A 15,868-nucleotide genomic window follows, 5' to 3' on the forward strand; every position below is an offset into this window, starting at 1 on the left:
TACTTTCTCCCCACATGACTTTATTCATTCTTAAGGCTTTAATAATTAGTTAAATGCTGACAAATCCCAAATTTTAATTCCATCCTGAACAATACAGATTTATATATCCAGCTACTTACTAGGCATCTGTTATTTTAAAATTAACATGGTCCATATCAAATTACTGACTTCCCCCAAACCAGCTGGTTTCAAAATATTCCACATTTCAATAAATGATCCCATTTCTCCCCATTTGATCAGACCAGAGACTCTTGTATCCAAGTTGTCATACCAAGACCTATCTATGGTACTTTAAAATAAATTCCAAATTCATCCATACTCTATCAACTGAAACCATCTTAGTCCATCATAATCTCTTATCTAGAAAACTTCAACAGCCTCCTTACTGGTCAAATTGTAATCTAATACTAGCTTGAATGGGATACTAGTTTCACTGTACAATTCACAAATTAGATACCTTAAGAAAAACATGGATTAAAAAATGCAAACCAATAATCATTATTTGCCCTCTCTAGGTGATGAAGAAAATAGTTCATTTATAGGCAAATCTGGTGGCATAAAGTTAACCTTACCAGATGTATTCAGCCAAAACTGTTTTTTGGTGAAACTACACATTATTCTTTCTCACTCTTTCATACTAAATCTTTTTCCCTTTAGCTCTAAGAAGCTTTAACAAAATTAAATGCCTTCTCCTCAAGGCATTTAACACATTATATAGAATAAAGATGAGAAATCCCAGAATTTGGCAAAGGGATATAACAACCTTCAAAGCAAAGGAGGAGCTTAAATATGACTCAATAGACCTTTAAAGCATGTTCTAGGGTTTAACATTGGATATGGAAAATTAAAGCTCCTTTATCACTATTTCTAATGATATTTGATTAGACATTTGAGAAAATAAATGTTCTCTCTTAGTATCTATAGAATAAGCAACTATATCATTATCAATAGCTAAAGACTGATAATGGTGGGAGAAGAATGCCTCAACTGAACTAGAGGTCAGTTTATCATCCTTTTTGAAAACACTTTGTGCATACTAATCAAGTCAATTTTAAAATATACTATAACTTATAAAAGAACCATATTTAAACTTGAAAAAACAAAGCATGGAGCAATTAAGTAAAGTCTAATGGTCAAAATTAAAACTTTACAAAGAAACTGTGAGTTAAAGCTAACAATATCAGTGATTTGTGCTTCTGTGAAAGAAATGATAGGCAATACCTATTCCTAATTACCTCATGGAAGAAGTGTCTCATCTGAGCCATTTTGGTTTTGAAGCGCTTTAGTTTTTGATGGATCCTCTTATCCTTCTCTAGCTGGGAGATAGTAGCCCATTCACAGTGCAGATAGGAGCTGAAGGGGATGGAGATAGCCAGTCATGGGGTGAGAAAAGGGAACTGGCAGGGTAGTGTTTTGAGATTTTGGGATTAGCTAGAAGCAGACATGATGAATGTATGCTTAATTAGGGAGATGGTCTCTTAGATCAATGTGTGTTAGGTCAGTGCTTGTACACCAAACCATCTGGTCTAGGGTATACTTGAGAATCTACGTTTTTAAAAAACATCCAAGTGATGCTAATTCTACTGGTCCTCAGACCACAGTTTTGAGTAGCAAGTCCTTAGTGCTAGCCTAATGGATGGACGGATTTCATCAGGAATCACCCTCACCCCACCTTCTTATAGGAAAATAGTAAGACATGTCAATTCCTGAACTTGTCTCTTAAAGAGCCATTTTCCCCACTGAAAACAATAATTAGGGCTCGGAGACTACATAAAACAGGATCACATTCCCACCCAGGACAGACTATACAGGGGAACTTTTTACAACCCTGAGGAGTTTGGTGTATAAAGCTTGTTGCACAGATCACATACTAGTTCTTGTATTTGACAAAGAATTCTTCTGCTTCAGTATATTGTCCAGAAGGAAGCTGAAAAGAAACAAATTATGGTCACTAATCCCTTAGTTGTTAAAGAAAGAACCATTAAGTTTTAGTTACACAAAGCAGTATTTCATATCTAATATTACCTAAATAAATTATTGTGTGAAGGGTTAAAGAACTATTCTGGCATCTCTAAAAGAGCTCTGATAGCTGAAGAAAATAAATCTTTACCTATTTTAAACAGATAAGTGAAAGAAGAAGGGCTAAGACAATTCCTATGTTTTAGCTAACTTTCCTCCATCATCTCTCACAACACCCTCAGCAATACATTTCAACATACAAAGGTGCTCATAAAATAAAGCCTTTGAATGTAGCGTTATGGACTGACTGATATTAAAGACAGAGGGCCTCACCTCTTTCTTCACAACCCTCATAGAAAGCACTTTGTCTACAATGGCTGCATCTTCTTCACTGGGATTCTCCTACAGAAGAAGATGTAGTCAGTCAACAGATGATTATGAACAGCAAGGCAAACCTCTCAAATTGCTTAAGTTCATAGCTTACCACAAAGAATTGCATGGAAGGCAAAGTCTCGCCATCTGGTTCCTGCACTGGTTCTGGGAGGATGGGCTCAGGTTTTATTGGCCCAGTTACATCTACTTCTTCTTCTTCTTCATCATCTGTGATCTTTATATCCAGATCCTCTGTATATTTTTTTCGCTTCACTTGGCGGTTTGAGCGTCTCTTCTATAGAGACAAACGGTTAAAAAAAACTGCTTAGATCTCTCAAGGAGAAAAGTTGGTAAGAATTTCCAAGCAAATCTTCTGTTTTATTCCCCGTGTTGCAAAAAACTGCTGAACCCTACACAATGATGTCTCTAACTAGACTGTGACTAGTCAACAAGAGCCTAAAAACATTCATTTCCTTTAATATAGTAATATTACCCCTAGAAAACTATCTTAAGTAATCTGAAAACGAAGTCTGATGTGCAAGGGGTTAATTTCAATGTTATTTATAATAGAGGAAAAACTGGAGTCCAGCTACATAAATAACAACAGGAGAATTAAGAAACTGTGACATAGCAATAATAAAATTAAGTATATAATTTTTAAAAATTGGACCATTTTGAATAAAATAGGAACATGTGTTGTATAAGAACAGTAATAAAAAACATGCAATATGATCCAATTTTTCTAACTAGGACACACACACACACACACACACACACACACGTACCACATCCAGGAAAAAAAAAACCTGGAGGGAACTGTATCAAATCTGAATGAGTTGTAAAATTATTATGGCATTTTGTTTTCTTCTCTACACTTCCAAATTTTTTTTAAAAATCATGCATTAGTTTTGTAATAAAAAAATAACATTTTTCAAATATTTTAACAATTATCCATGTCTCTATCATCAAAACTATTGGCCAATAGTCAAATACAAAGATTTTAATCAAAAATTCCCATGAAAAATCAAACTAAAAGATGACAACAAAAAACTTACTAAATGTATTTGTCAAGCCATGTGATTTATTCTATGAGCTAAAAATATTTATTTGCTGAACTGCTTTATCAATGTCCAGGAATCCACCTGGCAGAAACCTGCATACTACATGCAAGAAGTTCTGGAAAATTGATATATAGGATGCCCAGCCTTCAGGGTGCAATGTACTTCACACCAGGAACAACCTGAAGTACAAAGGTGCAAGAATAATTTGTTCTAATTTTGTTTTTTTGTTTTTTTTTTTTTTTTTTTAGTTCTGAAATATTTTTGTTTTAAAAAGTAGACCCATGGGTGAGCCCTTTAAAAGCACATAGTTTTCTCTGGCTGGTAGTAGAAGAGAGTGTCAAACCAACTGGCAGCTTGAGAAGGACTCAAGGTACTTTTGCTGGCTTTGAAAATGGAGGAAAGCACATGAGAAAGAAGGAGGGCAGTTTAGGAACAGAGAGTGGCCCCCAAATGACAGCCAGCAAGGAAATGGGAATCTAAGATGTACAGCCACGAGGAACTGGGGTCTGCCAACAGCCTGAATGAGCCTCCTGATGAGAGCCCACTCTGGCCCCAAATTAAGGCCTTGATTTTGACCTTGTGAGACTCTAAGCAGAGAGACCAGGCAAGCCTGCCCAGAATCCTGGCTTACAGAACTATGAGTTAATAAATGAATGTTGTTTTGAGCTGCTAAGTCTATGGTAATTTTCTACATAGCAATAGAAAGCTAATACAAATAAATTCGATTTAAGCAGATTGTATACTTCAAAGCCCGGTTTGAATTCTCCATGAAAACTTTCCTGATCACTCCTGAGGAAACTTCTTCTGCTCTCTCAATCTATAGGATTGGTTTGTGTGTGTACCTTTTTTTTTTTTTTTTTTTTTTTAATCATTCTGGAGTTAGTACATACTGCCTCAGACTCTGTGCACTCAACTTGTTTTATCCCCCTAGACAGTAAGCTCCTTGATGGCAAAAACCAACTCCTTACAGTTTCTGTTCAATGAAGAATATTGAAACTGGAAGCTAGTAAAACTGCTTTCACATGATTTCCTAAGAAAAGAACATTGTAATGTGTAAGCCAGGCTTTAAAACCCTGCCGTGCTCTATCTAAGACTCTATAAAAGTTTAACTTTCAAGATTATTTTTTCAGAAACTTAAAACCTCCAGATTGTTTCTATGCCAGATAAGCCCTGAAACCCAGAGGTAAGAACATCAACCAGTTGCATTCCCCTATACCATAGTGTTGACACCCCATTTCAGTATGAAGAAGTTAGAAGGATCATTGCCCAAATATCCTTGAAGATTGAGAGAATGATCAAATGAGATGGAGGAGTTGTAACTGAGAAGTTAGGATTTAAAAAATGATTATGACTTCTGAATCATTATATAGATATTTCTTTTTAGTTTCTAGTGTATTAGAATAGCCAGAAGGAAATGAAGGTGAAACCTAAATTACTGAACTGTAACCCATCCTATACTTTGAAGTTTACTCTGTAACTACTTGTTAAACTATACTTTGAAATTTATCACTTTTCTGCATGTATGTTATAGTTCACAATAAAAAACGTTTAAAAACAACAAAACAACAAAAAGTAGATCATACTGTAAGTATTGTTTGGCTGTTTATGTTCTTAGTTAACAATATTTCTTAGGAGATAGTTTCCATGTTAATGGAGGTGGTGAAGTAAAACATTTTAAAATTAAGTAATTCAAGTAATATTTGCAGTTCATGATTAAAAATGGGGAAGGAGTGAGAGATAAAATTATTATTCTTCAATCATGATTGTATCCCTGGAAAACCCAAAAGAATCAACTGAGTTGTAATTAGAAGTGGAACTACTCAAATTGAGTAAAATTGCTTGGCATAAAATAAATTTTTGAAAAATCAGTAGCATTCCTGTATACAGTCAGCCAGAAAATATTATCAAAGATTCCACTTACGATAACAAAAAGATTAATTATCTAAGGGATTACATTTAATAAAAGAAATATGTAAAATCTATATGAAGAAAACTTTAAAACACAGAAAGACTTGAATAATGGTAAGATACACTGTTCGCTGTTTTGGAATAGGAAGACTTAATTTTCCCCAATTATGTAAATTTGACAAAATGAAACCAATAAATTATTATTTTTTAATTAGATGATTCTAAAATTCAAATGGAGAAGTAAACATCTAAGAATAACTAGAAAATCTGAAAAAGTATACTAGGCTTTAAGAGATATTAAGGACAAGTTAAAGCTATACTAATTAACACAGCATGGTAACTCCTCAAGAAAAGACAGAACGGTCAATGAAATAGTGTCCAAATAAAGATTAAATACTTACGTAGATTTAGAACATGATAAAAAGAACTTCTAAATAGTGAGGTGAGGAAAGGTGGATTATTCTACAAATGGTATTGGAAACAAATGGTTAGCCATCTAGGGGATGAAAGAAGCAAATTTCTAAAAGGATCAAAGATTTAAATGTAAAAAAGACACCACAAAATCCCTAGAAGAAAATGTGCAAAAATTTTTATAATACTGGAGTAGGGAAAGTCTTTTTAAGCAAGAGACAAAATACCAAAAACTTTAAAATAGACCAATTTGACCATGTAAAAAAATTAGAAACTCTGCATAATAAAATCCATCATAAGCAAAGTTACGAAAATAAAAAACTGAGAAAAATGCCATGATATATTTTCTAAGCATAGAGTTCTATTCAACAACTAAGAAAACGATCAGTAACACAATAGAAATAAGTGCAAATAACATGAATAGACAGTTCACAGGAAAAACTACAAATGGTTTTTAAACGTAAAAAGATGTTCACACTCGGTCATAATAAAAATAACTATAAATTAAAATTAAACAGATTATTTTCCCCCACTTAACAGACCAGCAAAAATTAAAGTCCAATCAAAATATCTGAAACAGGAACTTTTGTGTTGTTGATAAGAATATAGGCATGATGTCTATGAATGAAAATTTGACAATACCCTTTGACCCAACAATTCCACTTCAAATTTGTGCCCTTCCACAAATGCACAAATCCCTGGAGGATTATTTGTGATAGCAGACTAGAGAAAACCTAAATGTCTATGAACAGGAGACTGCTTAAAGAAAGTACGGTATGGTTTAGCCTAATGATCAAACATTTAAAAAAGAATGGGGTAATATGTGGGACATGACTCCTAGGGGTGTAAATCTCCCTGGTAATGTGGGACATGACTCCTGGGGATGAGCTTGGCCCTGGCATCATGGGATTGAGAAAGGCTTCCTGTACCAAAAGGGGGAAGAGAAATGAAACAAAATAAAGTTTCAGTGGCTGAGAGATTTCAAATAGAGTTGAGAGGTCATTCTGGAGGTTACTCCTTATGCACTACACAGATATATTTAGTTTTTTTGTGTATTAGAATAGCTGGAAGGAAATACATGAAACTGTTGAACTGTAAGCCAGTAGCCTTGATTCTTGAAGATGAGTGTATAACTATATAGCTTTTATGGTATGACCGTGTAATTGTGAAAACCTTGCAACTGACACTCCATTTATCCATGTATGGACAGAAGAGCAAGAAAATAAAAAGACAAAAAATGAATAAATAATAGGGGGGTAAGGGGTATGGGATATTTTGGGTGCTCATTTTTATCTTATTCTTTTTTGAAATAATGAAAATGTTCAAAAAGTGACTATCATGATGAATGCACAACTATTTGATGATACTGTGAACCACGGTTTGCACTCTTTGGATGATTATCTGGTATGTGAATATATATCAATAAAATTGCATTAAAAAAAAAAAAAAGAATGCGGTAGATTGACAACACCAAAAGTTGGTGAAGAGTTCCAGAATAACTGGAACTCTAATACATTACTGGTGGGGTATAAAATTATACAAACACTTTGGAAAACTGGTAAATTCTTATGAATTTAAACCTAAAACTACCTCTTAATTCTACTCCTGGGGATTTACTCATGAGAAATGAAAGTCTATGTCCACAAAGACTTGTATTTAGAATGTTCATGGCAGTTTTGCCAGAAACAACCCAAATCTCCACCAACAGAATAGATATACAAATTGTAATATATTCATAAAATCAAATATTAATCAAGGAAAAAAAAAGAATAAACTACTGACCCATCCAACAACATGGATAAGTCTCAAAAACATGCTGAAGAAGTGAGACCCAAGATTACATATTATATAATTCCATTTACAGGGAGTTCAAGAGCAGGCAAAGTTAATCTAAGGTAATAGAAATCTTAAGAGTGGTTGCCCATGTGGGAGGGATGTAGATTGGAAGGGGGTAAAAGGAACTTTCTGAGATGATGGAAACGTTCTGCATTTTGATTTAGCTAGTGGCTATATGGATACATACATTTGTAAAAATTCACCAAATAAATATACAAATAAGAACTGTGCATATTTCATTGTATATATATTTTATCTCACTTAAAAAATCTGATAAATAACTTCTACAGAGTGGGATTAGGAGAGACTTTATACCTTTTATATCTTCTGTATTATTTACTTTTTATTACACCCATCACATAGTATTCTTATAATAATTTTATATATATATATATGTATTTAAGAAATGCTAAAAAAAAAAGTACTGGAATTTGCTTTAAAATAATTTGCGCAGGGGGTGGGGTGGGGAGAGCTGGAGTAGAAGAAAGGATAAATGGCCATCTCTTCATAAATACTAAAGTGTGATAATGGGAACATGGGGCTTTGTTAAATATTCTATTTTTACGTATGTTTGAAATTTTTCAAAATATAAAAGGGGACGGGGGGAAGAATGTGCTAGATCTATCTTTTCTGATAAAGATCAATCTCCAAAATGTATCACTGGAAAAAAAGAGCACATTAAAGAAGAGAAGGCACAGAATGCTAATATTTAGTTGAAGTAGCATGCTCATGAAAATAAAGAAAATTTCAGGAAGGATGCACACAAAAAATGGTAATAGAGGTTACCTCTTGGGAAGAGAACTGGGGATTAAGAGGTTGGAGTCTAGGATGGGAGACTTCCACCATGTATACTTTTTTGTACTGTTCTAATTTGTCTCATATATATACATATATGTTTATATTTATATTTAACTTAGAAAATAAAACTGAAAATGTTGAAAAGCCTTAAAAAAATTTCACAGTTCCAAAGGATTAAAAGTACAATTATCATGACCCAACCACCCCTCAAAGATACTCTCAACAATTTGTGTATCCTTCCAGAAAAAAAAAAAATTGCTCTATATACATGTATGTACACACATATACACTAAATAAATTGTAGAGAGATATTATATGTACTATTCTACATTTTGCTTTTTTCACTTAATACATCTTGGACAGCTTTCCTTATCAGGACATACCAATCTACCTCATTGTTTAAATTTACTTGACTGCATGGATTTTCATAATTTTCTTTAACCACTTCTCCACTGCATTTTTTACTACTGTAAATACTGAAACAACACATACATTACTGTGTACTTTTGAGAATATACCATAAGGCAATTTCCTAAGTGCGGAACCAGTGGGTGGAGGGGTATTATTATTTTAAATTTTACTAGAAACTGAAACAGACTTGGCAAACAGACTGTCCAAATTAACATTCTTACCAATTAAGTGTGAAGTAGTATTACAACTTTATACTAAGTTTAACAATCTCTGTTATTTCTTGTATTACAATAATTTGCCTTCAGTTTGTTTTATCTTTGTTTATTTAACAAATACTTTAACTTTGATTTTATTTAACAAATGTACTTATATGCTCTTACCATATGTTTTACAAATATTTACATTTATTCCTCACAACAACTCTATTTGGTAGGTACTATAATCTGCATTTTAGAGATGAGGAAACTGAGGCACCAGGAGTTAAGGTAACTTGCCCAAAGTGACAATGCTAGTAAATGCGAGAGTTAAGATGAGAACTCTGGCAATCTGACTCCAGGGTATATACTCTTTAGCCACCATGTGGTTTATGGAATTTGTTGTTATACCATACATAAATGATCAATCTTTTCCTTTATGGTTTCTGAATTTTAATAATCTCTAGAAAAACCCACTCCACTTAATGATTATTTTAAAAATTATCCATGTTTTATAGAAAGTTCATGATTTCATTTTTAAAAATTTAAACGGTTTGGTTAAACCGGAATTTATTTTTGTTTAAAAAGTGAGGAAAGAAATTCAGCTGTTTGTTTTTCCTAAATAGGTAGCCAGTTATCCTAACACAATTTACTAATCTTTTTTTTTTTCTTCATTGATTTAATGGCATTTTAATCATATACTAAATTCTCATAACTATTCGAGTCTATTTCTAGACTTGACTTCATTTTATTTACCTGTCCTTTCTTCTTCGATTCCAAGCTACTAACTATTGCTTCATAATATATTCTATCAGTTAAGTCTGGTTTTTGTCTCATTTTCCTTTTCAGAAATTTCTTGGCTATCTCAAATGTTAATTTCTTCCAGAAGAATCTCAAGTATCATTTTGTGAATGTACAGAATGCATATTAAGAAAGAGGGGAGGCATTTATAAATAGTAATAGCTAGAAAGGCACTTACAGTTCATTTAGTTCAAACCCTTACTTACAGATGAGGAATTCAGACCCAGCTAAGTGAAATGACCAGGCTCATGGAGGTATTTAGAAGTAGTACCACAGGTCTGAATCCAAATAAAGTACTTTCTATGGTTGGAAATTGAATCCAAAGATGATACTCTAAGGCAACAAATCAGAGATGGAGGACTAAAGTTCTTCTGGTATGGCTTCTTTTATTCTCTTCTAATATGTCTTATTTTTAAAAGACAGAAAAAACTTTGTGCCTATGCACCTTAATTCACAGAGTAACAAGCCTGAAGCGTAGAAAGAATAAGGCAAAAGGGATAGCTGGACAGCTCTAACATAAACCAAAGGACTGACATAACCATGACGGCAATCATGCAGCATAATTTCATGTTTGCTTACTTTTTGAATCGTTGGATTTTGGGAAATGAGTAACACTATTTTTATAGTAATATGCTTTTTGCTTAAAAAAACAAAATTTAAAAGACATGAGTCAGAGCTTTCCACTTTTTAGGCTTACCTTTAGTTTAGAAAAATCATAGAAATATGCACAGTCTTGTAGTTCTCAGTATCTATTCCTGGAATGCCTGCCATAATTGAACATGATTTCTCTACTAAGTTCTTTAGTGATACTCTTACCTGAATGCTACTTTCTTCATCTTCCCGGGGTGACTGTGCAGGCATGACTTCCACATCTGAATTATCAGATGAGGTATTACGCTTTCTTTTCTTACCTACCACAGGAGTAATGGTGCTAAAAACGAAAAACCAAACTCATTTTCAGTGAGGGCAAGGAAAATTCATGGTTAAGAAAACGTAATTAATCTAAACCATCACATACTAAGCTTCCATATGAAAGCACTTAAATCTTCAGTCCCTGGGACACAGCTATTGAGTAGGATATTTGAAAAAAGATATTGGGGTTTGTAAACCACTGGCTGACCTCTTCAATAGATTTGACAAGTTCTAGCTACCACTATGTTCATAAATACCTGCAGGAAAGTAGCATAATATAGCAGGATGAATACTGGACTAAGAATTAGAAGGCCTCATTTCTAAACCCAGTTCTGTCACTAGCTGGGGATTAGTTCCCTTATTTGTAAACATTGGTAATAATACTTATCCTGATAGTTATTAAGGAGCAAATAAGATAAAAGGTATGAAACTTGTGTTTTAAAAGCTACAACATCCTGTATAACTATAAAGCAATTATTATCAGTATTACTATAAAGCCAGAGAATCCCAGGAAACAAAGGTTAGGGAGAAAGGAGTGAAGTTACAGGACATGGAAGGGAGAGAGGACACGCAATTGTGACAAGAATTATGTGGAAAAGCATGGTTCTGTCAACACTGTTGAAGGATGACAGTGGTTGCAGGAATCCTCCCCAATTCACAGATGAGATGCAAAAACAGGGCAGCCATGTCTCCAGCAGCTCTCTTTTATTGGTGTGGGTGGGTAAGGGGGTAGTGTGAAATCTCTTTCACACTACAGTGATACTATATCAGGAAGAATATATAAAAACATAGTCACAGCTTTAAATGTAACTCCCAACACAATGACTGGCTATATTTCCTATACATTTCTTTTTCTCTTTTAAAATATGCTAATTTACAAATTTCTGTTTAATAAATAACAAGCATTGCGACAGGGAAAAGTATTCCTATTCTCTGTGACAGACAGATCGCCTTGAACTATGTAACTGCTAAATGCAAGTAAATCCTTTAAACGTTATTTTAAAATGAGTGCACTGCACTCAAATGTCCCATCAAAGTAACGAAGTATACTCACTTTAGCTTACTCTTGCCCTTGGTTTTAGAGGTACCAGAAGTTTTGTTCTTCTTTGGCTTTTCCTCCTTGAGCCTCTCCCCACCACTCTTCTTCCTGCGTTTCTTTTCACCTTCTTCCTCTGGCCGAACACTGGGCAACTCATCCTCATTCAGGACTCGAGGTATGTTCTGCTCACCCCGGGCACGGGCCCTAGCAATAGCCTCTGCTACAATCCGATTTGCTTTCTCTTGCTTTTTCTGGTGCTCCAGCCTGCGATTTTCCTCCATTCCTGTCTTGCCTCCCGTATGAGGAGTAGCGTTTGCTGGTGATGACAGAGCTGCCACTTCACTGGCACTTAGAACTTTAACTACGGAAAGCCCTGAAGAAGCCCCTTGGGAAGAGCCAGCCTACAGAAATAAAGACAGAAATAAAAACAGCCCCATATCTAAAAGGCCTAAATAAAATTCAGCTCTGACACAGGTAGGCTAGAAACTTCATTCAGTTCTCAAGTTTTTCAGTCTTACTGAACCTAGACACATTAATAATTTTTTTTTTTTTTTTTTGGTGAGAAGAAGCTGAGAAAAGACAAGAATTGTGCCAAATCAAACACTGATATCCTATAACATGCTCCTAGTATCTACCCATCTCCATTATTTTAGAAAAATTATAATTAATATAACCAATATTGGTCTTTGGGCTAAAAGTAAAAAAAATTCCAATTTCACTCTGGGCTTATTACCTCTTTGGGAGGTGAGAGGAGTGATAATCACTTTACCACTTTAAGACTATTCTTCAGATGAGAACTATTTCAATTTTTTTTTTAAATTTCACATGAACATTAGAAAAAGACTGTAAATGAAACAGCTCAAAGACAAATATTAGATAAATCATCTATCCCCAAATTTAACAATAACTCTAATCTTTTCATGATATAATTAAAACAAGATTTCGTAACATAAATGTAAATCTAGATTGGCTCCACATTCAACAGTAAGTGGTTGCTTGAAGGCAACAGTAAGGGACTTAGAAGTTTGTTTTCCTTCCTAACAATGTGAGTCTCACCTGTGGCTGCAGCACCACCTTGAGTGGTACTGAAAGTCTTTGTCCTGGGGTTTGTCCTGGTCCCATTATCTGAGCCTGCTGCACAGAGGAGAGAGTCACTGGCTGGGTTGAGGGTGGCTGCTGGGGCTGTGGTTGTGATGACGGAGGCTGTGGTACAATCTGGATTTTTTGCTGTGGTTGCTGCACCTGCAGCTGGATAGTTACTACTTTGGCAGGCTGCCCCTGGGCATTCTTGGCTTGGGTCAGGGCTGCCAGCTGATTGCCCTGTAGCACTATCTTGCCTGGGAGACTCCCTAGCACGACATGCCGGTGTCCTTGTGGACCTCCAGACTGTGGCTGCTGGAGGACCAGGGTGATGCGTTTAGATTCACCCTACAGTGAAGAAAGGAAATTCCAGAAAACGTACAATATTAGAAAGAATGGTATACCCTTAACAATTTACACCAGTTTTCCTTCCCTAGAATCACAAAAATTTAGGATCAGACAACATAATACAATTCATTTTGTTCACCCTCCTATGTGATCCTGATGGAATCTTTTCTATTAAAACACCTCTGCCCAGTGGATAGCAAGCCTCTTTTTAAAAAACTCCTGATGTAAGGCATTACCATCGAAGGCAGCCATTTCATTTTTGGAAATCTATTAGAACAAAATTCCTTATATTGATGAAATCTGCCTTCTTGCAGCTTCTTCCCACTGGTGTCAGTACTGCTTAATTTCCTTTAGCCCTTTATTGAGAGGATAGAGCCTCTATTTTCTTATAGCAGGAGCTAGCATTTTCACTGGGCAGAGCAGAAGGGAGACAACCTTAGTAATAAAACAAGGGAAACATGCATACAGCTTCCACAAGTCTTTCAATATAAATATATTCTTCAAAAATGATTCTTTGTTCCCAAAGCATCCTGTTATTTCTTATATCATAAAACTTTATATCATACAATATTGTCAATTCTTGTTTAATGTCTGTCTTCCCCAGCAGACTGTGAGCTCTGTTAGGACAAGGACTGTGACTGTCTTGTTTGGCACCAGAGAGACATGGTGTAAACATGGAATAAGAGCTCAAAAAACATGTCAACACTAACTGTCCCCTATCTAGCAAGTAATAAGCATGTGGCTGCCAATACTAACTGACAAAAAGCAAAGATGGAATTTAAACAGGCTTTTCCAGAATTAGCTTTAGGTTCTCTCTCTCACACAGTTGCCTGGCTCTTTACTAAACCAAAAGTCACCTCCCCCTTTCACTCAAGTCACCTGGGTAGGTGTAGAGGTCAGTGTAACTGCAGGCTTCAGTGGGGGCCCTGTGACCCCAGGGTTTCCAGCAGGAGCTGAACCCTTAACTGGCTGTAGGACCAGCTGCTTTACTGGTCGGCTGGGCTGGACAATGCGCTGCACAGTAGCCTGGTTCCCAGGAACCTTGGCGGCCAACACTGTATTACCAGAGACAATGGAAACACCTGGTCGAAGGGGAGTGCCAGTTAGCACTTTGGTAAAAGTGACTTTTCCACCATTGGCTGTGCCAGCCACCAGGGGCTGAGCTGTGCTGGTGATACCTTGGGCTTGAATCTGTGCCACATGGGCACCAGTGACTGAGGAGCTTGGAGGGGCCTTAAGGATAACAATCTTAGGGGCTGACTGAGGTGGCTGCCCTCCAGCACTATTAGAGGAGACAGCTGTGGCAGAGACACCCATGAAAGGATTCCCTTGGCTCAGGATCTCCTGGCTCTTGGAGACCTGCAAAAGTCCTGATGTTGGCGTCAATGTCTGTAAGACAGGTTGGGCTGGCTGCTCTTGGCTGGTGGGATGAGTGGTATAATCATGCAAGGATAAGGATTCTGGAGCTGGAGCTGTTGAATCTTTGGAAAGTTCTGTGGGTGCTGTTTCCTCTGGTGGTGGGACCAGGTCACTTGATGAATTCCCCACATCACCACCTCCACCATCCTGGTTCATGTGATCCAAGGAGTCCAGAGAGCTTGGCAGTCCAAGGGCTTCCTCAATGGGGTCTTGTGTGACCTGGTTGAAGCTGTCATCAGTCAGAGAGTCCAGGCCAAATAAATTTGGGTCATCAAACAGATCCATGATGGGGTCTGCCATCTTGGGAAAGAAATGGAGGGTATTCCCAAAGGTCTAAGGAGGGAAGGGGAGGGGGGGTAATGGTGCTCCCCTCCCCTCCCCTATTAAGAAAAAAATGTACACAATAGAAGAGGACTACTCTTCAGGTAAAGAGGCAAGAAACAAGTGCATGTCAGATTGTCCTGACCTTCATGGAGCAAGATGGCTAGGTCTTCAGAGGATGATGATGGAATTCCTGTTGTGGGAATACAAATGAAAGATAAGCAAAGTTGGTGACCTCAGAGAAAATTTCTCCTTCTTAGGTACTACCCTTATTATCAAATAGCATCAAAACAGAAAAATAAGAGATTAGGGACATGTGAGGAAATCTGAGGACAGAGACACAATGGAAAGAACACCCACATTTTTGTTTCAAAAATAAAACTAAAAAAGAAAAAAAAAAATCAAACTAACCCCCTTTTTGGGCTGTTACACCTGCACTCTTTTAAACTTCCATCTGTCAAAAGCATTTAGCTGTCTTTGTCCGTTTCTTTTTACAATTATCATTCTTAGGCAGATATCAGTAAATTTAATATGCAATCACCTTCTATTTCCAGTTCCTAAGTTGGCAGAATTTTAAAATATATCACAAGGATTTCAATGAACGTAGATTTCTGGATAAATTCTATTTTATAAATTTTCCTTGTATTTTAGATAACTTTGCTTCCTACTGGCAAAAATAACCACGTTTAACAAATCTCATAGTACAATCTCACCAAGCTTATAATACAATTTCATGCAGGGAGTTTTTCTACCTATTCTAGTTAACATATCAATTAATCTATACACAGCATTTCTGTTCTAAAGTCCCCTCTAAGAAATCTTCCTCATTTTTAAGATCAAAAACTTCCTCTGCAAGGGATTCAAGGCTTTCTACATTTTGGTTTCAACTTAAATTCCCAACTTTCTCTCTCACCATTTCATATATACATATATCCTAAATTCCAGTCCCATTAGACTACACAGTTCCCTGAATATGATTACTACCTCTGTGACTTTGC

The 15,868-nt window shown here is 35.9% G+C and overlaps 1 protein-coding gene across 7 annotated transcripts in view; it reads right to left on the reverse strand.

The window, feature by feature from the left end:
* CHD8 (chromodomain helicase DNA binding protein 8) overlaps positions 1-15,868 on the reverse strand; it is a 59,079-nt gene that overhangs the window by 23,554 nt on the left and 19,657 nt on the right. For 3 of the 7 annotated variants that reach the window (XM_037834493.1, XM_037834488.1, XM_037834492.1), the window contains exons 1-8: positions 14,010-14,849; positions 12,759-13,130; positions 11,718-12,103; positions 10,568-10,682; positions 2,444-2,626; positions 2,293-2,361; positions 1,872-1,927; positions 1,236-1,353 (exon numbers count right to left, since the gene is read on the reverse strand). In XM_037834493.1, coding sequence (XP_037690421.1) covers positions 1,236-1,353; positions 1,872-1,927; positions 2,293-2,361; positions 2,444-2,626; positions 10,568-10,682; positions 11,718-12,103; positions 12,759-13,130; positions 14,010-14,849 — 2,139 coding nt within the window. Of the gene's footprint in view, positions 1-1,235; positions 1,354-1,871; positions 1,928-2,292; positions 2,362-2,443; positions 2,627-10,567; positions 10,683-11,717; positions 12,104-12,758; positions 13,131-14,009; positions 15,064-15,868 lie in introns of those variants that run through there. The other 4 variants (XM_037834489.1, XM_037834491.1, XM_037834490.1 and 1 more) reach the window with 2 other exon arrangements.

Source organism: Choloepus didactylus, chromosome 4 (genome assembly GCF_015220235.1).
Source record: "Choloepus didactylus isolate mChoDid1 chromosome 4, mChoDid1.pri, whole genome shotgun sequence".
Lineage (NCBI taxonomy): Eukaryota > Metazoa > Chordata > Mammalia > Pilosa > Megalonychidae > Choloepus > Choloepus didactylus.